The sequence below is a fragment of the Phyllopteryx taeniolatus genome, chromosome 1, assembly GCF_024500385.1.
Source record: "Phyllopteryx taeniolatus isolate TA_2022b chromosome 1, UOR_Ptae_1.2, whole genome shotgun sequence".
In the NCBI taxonomy this organism is placed as follows: domain Eukaryota; kingdom Metazoa; phylum Chordata; class Actinopteri; order Syngnathiformes; family Syngnathidae; genus Phyllopteryx; species Phyllopteryx taeniolatus.
In genome coordinates, this window is record NC_084502.1 from 20,063,243 (window position 1) to 20,072,795 (window position 9,553).

Sequence of the window (9,553 nt, forward strand, 5' to 3'; positions counted from 1 at the left end):
AGGTGGACTACACCCTGAACTGGTCGCTAGTCAGTCGCAGGGCACGTATAGACACGGGCAACCATTCGCACTGACATTCACACTGTTACTGAATAACAAGCACGCTGCCTACACCAAAATCAGGCGTACCACTTCACCATCAGTGACCTGATTACAATAGCTCAAGGGGAAATTCTACATGTGTATTTTGTTGAATATTTTTATTTCCAAGTTATAACAACATACAGGGCCATTCCAGAATTGGAGGAAAACATAACTTTTTACCCCTCCCATGAAATTTCAAATAATCCAGGCACAAGTCAACAAATAGTTGCCTTGAGTCAAAATGTAGCCTTTAACACAATACAATTCACTAATTCACTAGTCTAAATGCATGAATTACAACAATTACATTAAATTCATTTGGAGCATAACTGAGCTCAGCATGTTTGCATTGCCCTCGAAAACTGTTCCAATGTCTCACATCTCACACCTTTGGAAAATTATTAGTTATGTCATCCTCCAATGAACTTCACTGACGTAGCGATAACGAACTTTGATTTGCGTCACTGTCTGACCAAACTTGATTTAAAGTGCACGAAACGTCAATCTCACAAAAACTCGCAGGGACTGCACGGAGGGTAAAAAGCGAACTGTCCCTTTAAAAATCACGTGACTGTAGCCAAGGCGATATTGTGTTTACTTCCGGGTTAGCAGGTCACAAACAGGAGGGACGCAAACACCCCCAGGACGCGGAGCAAAGCCGATTAAAGTGCCGCAGAGATGGCAGGGGAGGATGTGGATGAGATGCCTGGTAAATGAAACGCTTCTTGCACCTTTTCACGCGTGTTGGAGTCAAATTACGGTTAGCTGTACCCTGTCGTCGTTACAGTGGCCAATGGTATACAGTACAGTGTGTTAGTTTCAAAGCAACGTCAAAATAAAAACGAATTGCATTTAAATACCGGCAAATAACTCGCACATTTAATGTTCATCTGATACAATACCATGCACCGTTTTGCACAATCATTTTCCTTTTTAATACGATTAAGAAAAAAAAATCGTATAAATATGATTGTTTATATATAATGTGATTGGTAAATAATTCATGCAAAAGAAAAAAAAAACATCTTCCTCTATTCTTGCAGAATCCGGAGCAGTTTTCACATTCGGGAAGAGTAAATTTGCTGACAACCTTCCCAGTAAATTTTGGCTTAAAAATGATATTCCTCGAAAAATAGCCTGTGGGGATGAACATACCGCCTTAATAACAGGTACTTGCTCACATGTGCTTAGTATGAGCCATAGCTTCAGCATCTTTAACTCTTGTCTTCGATTTGTTGTTTACTAGTTAAAAAGCCGTAGAGTCACACTACCTGTTTATTTTGGCTTCACAGAAAATGGGAAACTCTTTATGTTTGGCAGCAACAACTGGGGCCAGCTCGGCCTGGGGTCCAAAGTGGCCGTCAACAAGCCCACTTGTGTCAGAGGTCTGCCTTTAATCAAGCATTTATGATGAACATACTGATGAATGTGCACTAATTTCTGCACTTCATGCGTGTTTGTTTGTTTCAAGCCCTGAAGATGCAGAATGTACAGCTCGTGGCCTGTGGAAGAACCCATTCACTCATCTGTACAGGTCAGCATCACAAGATCTCGTTAAAGCATTCTTGCCTCTCTTCCCATCTTTCTTTCCACCCAAGCTCAGGGGCATGTGTACGCCACCGGCGGCAACAGCGAGGGTCAACTGGGCCTCGGCGACTGCGATGAGAGGACTTCCTTCCAGAGACTGGAGTTCTTTGACTCCTGCGGGCCAATCAGAATGCTTGCTGCTGGTTCAAACACGTCAGCTGCCCTCACTGGTGAGAGACTTGATGTCACGCATGTCAGCTGTTTATGGCAGCTACAGCTGAAATGACTCATGGGACTCAAGTCAATTTTATTTCTACAGCGCCAATTCACAACAGATGTTATCTCAATGCACGTCACACATTGAGCAGGTTAAGAAGCAGACCCCTCATACATTTAAAAAAAACTTTAAACCCCACAGAGAGACAGAATAGAAGGGCAGAGGGTAGATAGAGAGAGAAAACAGGATAAAGGGGTTGAGTGACAAGAGAAAATGGGCACACCAACAGCTGTATCAACAACAGTAATATAATAGTCGCATGATAATACTAGTCCGCTCCCCACACAACTGTTCCCCGGCCTCACCACCACCAATTAATTATGCGCAGATAAATGTGAACAGTGGTTGCTGTTCCTTTTTCCATCTCCTGGTTTCAGAAAGTGGTGAGCTGTTCATGTGGGGGGACAACTCTGAAGGTCAAGTCGGCTTGGGGAAGGAGAGCCACGCCTGCTCGCCACAGGAGGTCAGCGCGGGACAGCCCATCGCCTGGGTGTCCTGTGGGTACTACCACTCTGCCTATGTTACAGGTTAGCTGGAATAGCTGAAAACTGTCAGCATTTAAAGTAGACACCATGGCCCTGATTTACTAAAGGTTTGTGCATACAAAATCAGATGCAAACTTGATTGCTTACACAAACAGATGTTTGGAAGCTGATATATGAACTGGGTACAGCCAGGATTGTGGCTGCCAAACTGGCAAAATTGCAGCGCAGTTAATTTAGCATGTTCTGGGAGTCTGCATTGGTCATTTTAACACTCTGTGGCAATTGGTGCTGGCCTCTCCAAGAGCAGTTTTTCAGGTGTACTATCCCAAGTTTTAAATGTAATGTTACACAGGACCTGCCGATGCATCCAATTCCCAGTTAACTCAAACAAAACATGGCTATTGTGCGGTTGCTGTCTTCCCTAAAATTATCAGAAAAATAGATTTCTTTTTCTGTAACTCAGTAGTGTTTGTTTGCGTCTTCCACGAACACGTCCTTCATTTGAAACTTCACGCTTGTGATGCTCTCCCAAATTTTCCATGGTTAAAACCATTAGAGCTACCTAAAACACAAAACCCTCTTTTAAATACTGCGGTCTCCACTACTTTTACAACTGTTGACAAATGCATGTGCGATCTGTTTGTGGGTGAGCATGGAATTTAGCGCCTGCTTTTTGCGATTTTAGTAAATCAGGCCTCACGTTTTTTCACCCATTTTCTTGTGAAATAAATTTTTGTGACCGCTAGCGGACGGAGCTCTGTACACGTTTGGAGAACGTGACAGTGGTAAACTGGGTTTGGGAACAGACCAGCTGGCTCGTCATCGAGTCCCTCAGCTCGTGAAGAGCATGTCTGAGCCGGTCACCCAGGTGGCCTGTGGTGGGGGGCACACTCTGGCCATTACAGGTAAGAAAAAAACTCTTTAAGAATTATGCTTAGTCGACTTTTTGGCAGCACCAGTCTTCCTCTGTCTTTTAGAGAATGGTGTTTACGCCTTCGGGCTGGGTCAGTTCGGTCAGTTGGGACATGGGACATTCATATTTGAGTCTCGGCTGCCGCACCAGATAGAGCACTTCAAGAAGGGTCGAGTGCGCCAGGTGACATGCGGCGAGAACCACTCAGCGGTCATCACAGGTGTCTGAAAGCTTTGCTCTTTTTTCATCTCATATCGTTAGTTAACGTATAATTGGGGACATCTTTTAAATCACTTTTTTTACAACTCACTTTTACAGACTGACACACACAGAAACACACTTAATTTACTTCTTTTTTAAAATTATTTTATTTTATTATTATTATTATTATTAATATTATTTTAACTTTATCATCCCACAACCAACTCTCCTGGTCACAACTTCCTGTTGTGGGGTTCTTGCATTTCAATTGGTTTTATATGACAGCTGCTGTCTATGTCTGTTGTTTATTTATACTTGTGACTGTTTCTCATTTTGTTTTAGACATGCTTTTGTCAAAGCACTTTGTCAATGTGTGTTTTTAAAGGTGCTATATAAAATGTATTTATTGGTGAGTTTATTTGATAGCGACAGTGCAAAATTACAGCCTGTTACAAACAAGGTAAAAGTTACAGATTTTTCATTGTATAGAGATTATAACTTTTGCTAGTTTCCATCTGCTGTCCCCAGTTAGGCTTTTAGAAAATGAAAGGTCAAGTATCGATATCACGTTTGCATAGAAATTGCATAAAGACAATTACACTTGATAAATTAAAAGACTAAACAATAAAATCTTACATCATAGTTACATAAAATAACATCAAAACCTGGAGTAATTAAGTGCTCAGATCTCTGATTTTGTTTAAGCCACTTGTATTTGTTATAGTCTTTGTGTCTGTTTATTTCATACACATTGGTAATGCATTCCACATTTGAGAGTATTGTGTCGCAAAAGCTGACTGCCGCAGGGAGAGCTCACTTGGGCAATTTTACAATTACCACTAGGTTTGCTACGGGTGGTCCTACTACCAGTTTGGCTTTTAAAATAGAAGGTATTGCTCTTTTCTGTTTTTAGACAGCGGCCTGCTTTACACCTTTGGTGACGGCAGACATGGCAAACTTGGTCTGGGAGAAGAAAACTTCACAAACCAGTTCAAGCCAACTCTGTGTCCACGCTTCATCAAGTGTCAGGTCCAAGAAGTATGTGTTTTCCTATTAAATGACGCACGTGTTGCCATTGCAAAGCTTTTTTGACAAGACCGCTGGCAGGTAGTTTGTGGCGGTTGTCACATGGTCGTGCTGGCGCGACCCAGGGATGCGAGCTGCGGGGCAGTGTTGCTGGAGGAGAATGACGTCTCTGAAGATTACCTGGAGAGGCCATATGTGGAGCTACTGGGGGACATGGGCGACACCTGCAACCCGGCCCGTGTTCGCCGCAGGGAGAGGGTGGGTTTGAAACATGCACATGTCTTTCTACTAAATATGTTTTTGGACATGCTTTCTCAACTTTACCGCCAAAGGAACAGTCACCGGAGCAGTTTGGCAACATATCCTGTACATTACCCACCATGACATCAGGCTATCTCCAGCCACCACTTCCTGTCTCCAGCCACAGCACCCTGCCCAGCCTGTCTTCATCAGAGCTGGCCCACAGAAAGGTGCTCCATAGCGCTCATCGACATGGCAACAAGGGTAGCTACCTCACCTCTATCTTCTTATCCTCTAGTTCATTGACCAGCAAACACCCAGATATAGTAAAAGATGTGACAGAATGTGTACATTTTCATCTGTGCTGGTCCACATGCATCATGTTGCTTGTCATGGCATCCTAACTGAAGATTTCCAGTTTTCAGAAGATTTTACTGACTGATGGGTGTTTGTCACATTGTGCCATATGTGTTTAGAACCGTCTCGGGACCAGGCTGATGACGTGGTGGAGAGTCTGAGTGACACAGACAGCGTGAAAGGTTTGGGAGAAACCACAGATTTCCTCAACATGGTGAGAGAGCTACCAGCTAAATGGTGCGACCAAGTGGACAACAGTGATGTGTCTGCTCATCTCTCCTCTCATGTTTTCTGGCAAATAGACACATGTGATGAAGATGGACCCTGGTGATAAAACATTTACACTTTCTCCAGTTCACAAGGTGAGTCACTTTTTTTGATTACCATTTGAGATCTTCATACAGTGCTGTGAAAAAGTATACACCCCCTCTCAAATTCTTATTTTATTTATTTTATTTTTTTTCTAAAAAAAAAAGATAATCCAAGTAAATACAGTTTTTCAATGGTGATTTTATTTATTAAGGGAAAAACCTATTCAAAGTTATATGTCCCTGTGTGAAAAGGTAATTGCCCTCTTATTAAATCATGAATTAACTATAGCTAAACACACTTTTTGGAAAGCTGACTTAATTTTTACTACTACACTCAAGCCTGATTACCTCCAGACCCGTCCAATCAAGAAATCACTTAAATAGAACCTATCTGACAAAATGAAGGGAGCCAAAAGATCTCAAAAAGCTGCAACAAAATGCTACGATCTGAAGAAAGTAAAGCAGAAAATAAATAAAGTAATTGAAATCTATCAGTCTGGAAAGGGTTATAAAGCCATTTATAAAGCTTTAGGATTCCAGTGAACCACAGTGATAGCCAGTATCCTCAAATGGAGAAAACATGGAACAGTGGTGAACCTACCGAGGAGTGGCTGCCCTACAAAAATTACCCCAAGAGCACAGCGATGACTCATCCAGGAGGTCACAAAGGAGCCCAGGACAACATCTAAAGAACTGCAGGCCTCCCTTGCCTCAGTTAAGGTCAGTGTTCAGGTGGTTCTTGGCTTTTGGACAACTCTTCTGATTATTCTTTGCACTCCTTTGTCAGAAATCTTGCAAGGAGCACCTGATTGAGGCAAATCTATAGTGGTATGATTGGCTTTCCACTTACGTATTATTAAATATAATTTTTCTGTAACACCTGCATTTTAGACTTGTTGCTATTCACCCCACAAAAAACAACAACAAATTGAACACTACAGATACCGTACATTATAATTTTAGCTATTGGTTAATAAGCCATCAAAACGTGCTTTTGTTTTGCTTGTTTGATAGATAAGGCCATTCTATTTTCTTAACACGATAGTAGTATTTTGTCAAAATTATGAAATTCATTATGAATTATTATTCAGTATAAATTATTATATTATTAATTATGAAAATCTAGGCGGCATGGTGGTCGACTGGTTAGAGCGTCTGCCTCAAGGTTCTGAGGACCGGGGTTCAAATCCCGGCCCCGACTGTGTGGCGTTTGCATGTTCTCCCCGTGCCTGCGTGGGTTTTCTCCAGGCACTCCGGTTTCCTCCCACATCCCAAAAACATGCATGGTAGGTTATTTGGGGACTCTAAATTGTCCGGAAGTGTGAATGTGAGCGCAAATGGTTGTTTGTTTGTATGTGCGCTGCGATTGGCTGGCGACCAGTTCAGGGTGTACCTCTCTCACAGACTCAGCTGGGATAGGCTCCATCACGCCCGCGACCCCAGTGAGGAAAAGCAGTATGGAAAATGGATGGACGGACGTTAAAAGTGTGACTAAAACTACACTAAAATCTTTTAGAATTTTCATTGACTAAAACTGGACTACAATGTGACTAAGACTAATCAGTATTTTCGTCCAAGAGACTAAAACTAAGACGAAAAATTAAAAAGGCTGCCAAAAACAACACTGTCTGATATTTCCATTTGTTTGATTATCTTCAAGTGAATAAACTATGCAAAAAAATAAGCATTTGAGAAGGGGGCAAAGATTTTTTCACAGCACTGTACCTTAGCTTGCATCCAAAATATGTTTTCCCATTGGATATTCTACTGAAAATTTCTCTTTCGTAGTGATTTATAGTGCCATGCTAACAAGTGTCAGCTCCAAGAAAACTGCTGACTCCCACCCTGTAATCTTTATCTTCAGGTTTTATGACTTGATCTTGTATGATTTTTATCCTTTGCTGCATTTCTTCCCTTGCTAATGCATGCCTCTTCTCTATCTTCTTGCTCTCTGGTTCCTGGAATAGAAGAAGGGTAAACATGGTAAGACCTTAACAAGTCTGAAAGAGAAACCATTAAAAGAGAGAAAGCTCTCAGAGCGGCCCGGTTTCTCTGCAACGTCCCTATCACATAACTGTGAGGTTCTGGCTGCTCGCAAAGCAGCACCCACCAAGCTCATGAGCTCCAGTGTTCCCTCTCAGAAGATGACCAAGCAGAACAAGGAGAATCGTATCACAGCTTCTAAGGAGCCTCGGGAGGGTTCAGGAGACGTCAAGAAAGCAACAGTCAGACGGCAGCTTCAGCCATCGGCATCCAGAGGTCTGAAGATAGATGGTGGGAAGAAACTGGAATCAGATCATAAAACAGGTTCAAAACGGTGTACAGGAAAACCAGCACTCGTCACAAGGCAGTCGTCAGACTTCAGTTTAAGTGATGCACGTGAAGTGTGCCCACAACAGCGCCCTAAGGGAAAAACTGAGTCTGAGAAAATCTGCTCCAAAGATCCTAAGACATCAAAAAAGGATAGAAACAAAAAAGACCAAAAGTCAACAAATGAAGAAGCAGCCCCATCTTTGCACCTGCTTGCTGGAGCTGCTTCCTTGCTCCAGGAGGTGGCGGCCTTCAGCTTGCCCGCGCCATCTGACAGCAGCCACCATGACACAGACAGAGGGGACAGAGCGACTCCATCTCACAACAATCAATCTGCACTGAGTGTCAGCAGCAGTCCTTCAATAAAAAGAGGAAGACAAAGCATTATAGACTCAGTCACAAAGGACAAAGAGGAGGATGACCAGGATGGACAGACAAGTGCAGAAACAGGGGAGGAAGAGGAAGACCGGGTTTGGAAGGTAACAAATGCAAGTGAGGAAGAGAAGGAAGCAACTCAGACCTCTGAGAAAGTCACTTCAGAAGAGGACAGTGACACTCTTAAGCCAGAAAACAAGTCAGGAACTGATGAGGAGGAAGAAGGCGAAAGTGCTCTAGAGGAAGACGAGGAGGAGGAGGAGGAGGAGGAGGAGGAAGAAGATGAGAAAACTCAGACCGCTCAAAGGGAAAGTCAGGATGAAGAGAAAGAGAGCAAAGACAGGGTTGTTGAAGAAGAGACTGAGGAAGAGGAGGAAGAGTCAGGTCATGAATCAGAGTCAGGTCATGAATCAGAAGGTGAGGAAGAAGAAAAGGAGGATGATAGAAGTGAGGAAGAAGAGGAGGGTGAGGAAGAGGATTCTGTGTCTTCGAAGGGAAGTGATGATAACATGCAAGAGGAAGAGGGGGAAAGTAGTGAGGAAGCAGAAAATGAAATGGAAGAAGATGAGGAGGAAGAGGAGGAGGAGGCTGAAAAAGAGGAGGAGGAGGATGAGGAGGAAAATGAAGAAGAGAGTGGAGAAGAGGAGGATGAGAGTGATCAGGAAGAGAGTGAGGAAGAGGATGATGAAGAGGAAGAATTGAATGAAGATGAGGAGGAGGAAGAAGCGAGTGAAGAGGAAGAGCTAGAAAGTGAGGATGAAGAAGAAGAGGAGAGTGAAGAGGATGAGCAAGAAAGTGAGGATGAAGAAGAAGAAGAAGAAGAGGAGGAGGAGGAAGAGGTCAATAAGAAAAGTGCTAAAACTCAGAGAACACCCAGGTCAGGAGTCAAAGGTCATGCAGCTGGAGAGTCAGAAGAGTTCTGGGATGATGTTCTACCTCAGTACCTCAACCTGAAATAACCCCAACATGTTCTCCTGTGGTTGTACTGTATTTGATTTGAATCTGCATTTTTTTAAATAAATGGTCTTTTATTGTTGTATGAAATACTTTCAAACATTAATTTAGGAAATTTGTCCACTTGAGTGTCCCCCCCCCCCCCCCCCCCCCCCTCCCATTTATAAATGTCACTTTGTCACTTGCCGCAGTATTGTAAAAGTTCAATCTGGAATCACAGGCTAATGCTGCAGGATGAACGTTGTGACTGGCCGCTTTCAGTAGCAGGTGGGACTTGTTTTCTTCCTTCAGTCGGATGGTCCTGGTAGTGATCCCAATCCCTTCCTCTAGTCGTTTTCCGTCATCAGATTCTTGCTGCTCGGTTGTTTCTTGTGTTCGGCTCAGGTTAGGTATAGAAATACTTTGTCTTAAGATGTCCTTACTCCTCTGTGTTTAAGCTCCGCCCGTCTTTGACTGCGAGCGCAAATGAAAACAAAAGCTCCGCAACTGCTCA

General features: G+C 43.0%; 1 protein-coding gene across 2 annotated transcripts; it reads left to right on the plus strand.

Annotated features, from left to right (window-relative positions):
• The first annotated feature begins 671 nt into the window (after nucleotides 1-671).
• On the plus strand, nucleotides 672-9,150 carry rpgrb (retinitis pigmentosa GTPase regulator b). Of its 2 annotated transcripts, none has more exons than XM_061779475.1 (14): nucleotides 672-793; nucleotides 1,128-1,253; nucleotides 1,377-1,469; nucleotides 1,556-1,618; nucleotides 1,683-1,841; nucleotides 2,266-2,415; nucleotides 3,120-3,278; nucleotides 3,351-3,506; nucleotides 4,401-4,525; nucleotides 4,595-4,771; nucleotides 4,846-5,017; nucleotides 5,230-5,324; nucleotides 5,413-5,472; nucleotides 7,389-9,150. In XM_061779475.1, the coding sequence occupies exons 1-14, from the start codon at nucleotides 763-765 to the stop codon at nucleotides 9,063-9,065; spliced, it is 3,243 nt and encodes a 1,080-aa protein (XP_061635459.1). In that variant the 5' UTR covers nucleotides 672-762; the 3' UTR covers nucleotides 9,066-9,150. The 2 variants fall into 2 exon arrangements, with proteins under 2 accessions (XP_061635459.1, XP_061635464.1); XM_061779480.1 differs by having other exon boundaries at nucleotides 7,392-9,150.
• The last annotated feature ends 403 nt before the right edge of the window (nucleotides 9,151-9,553 follow it).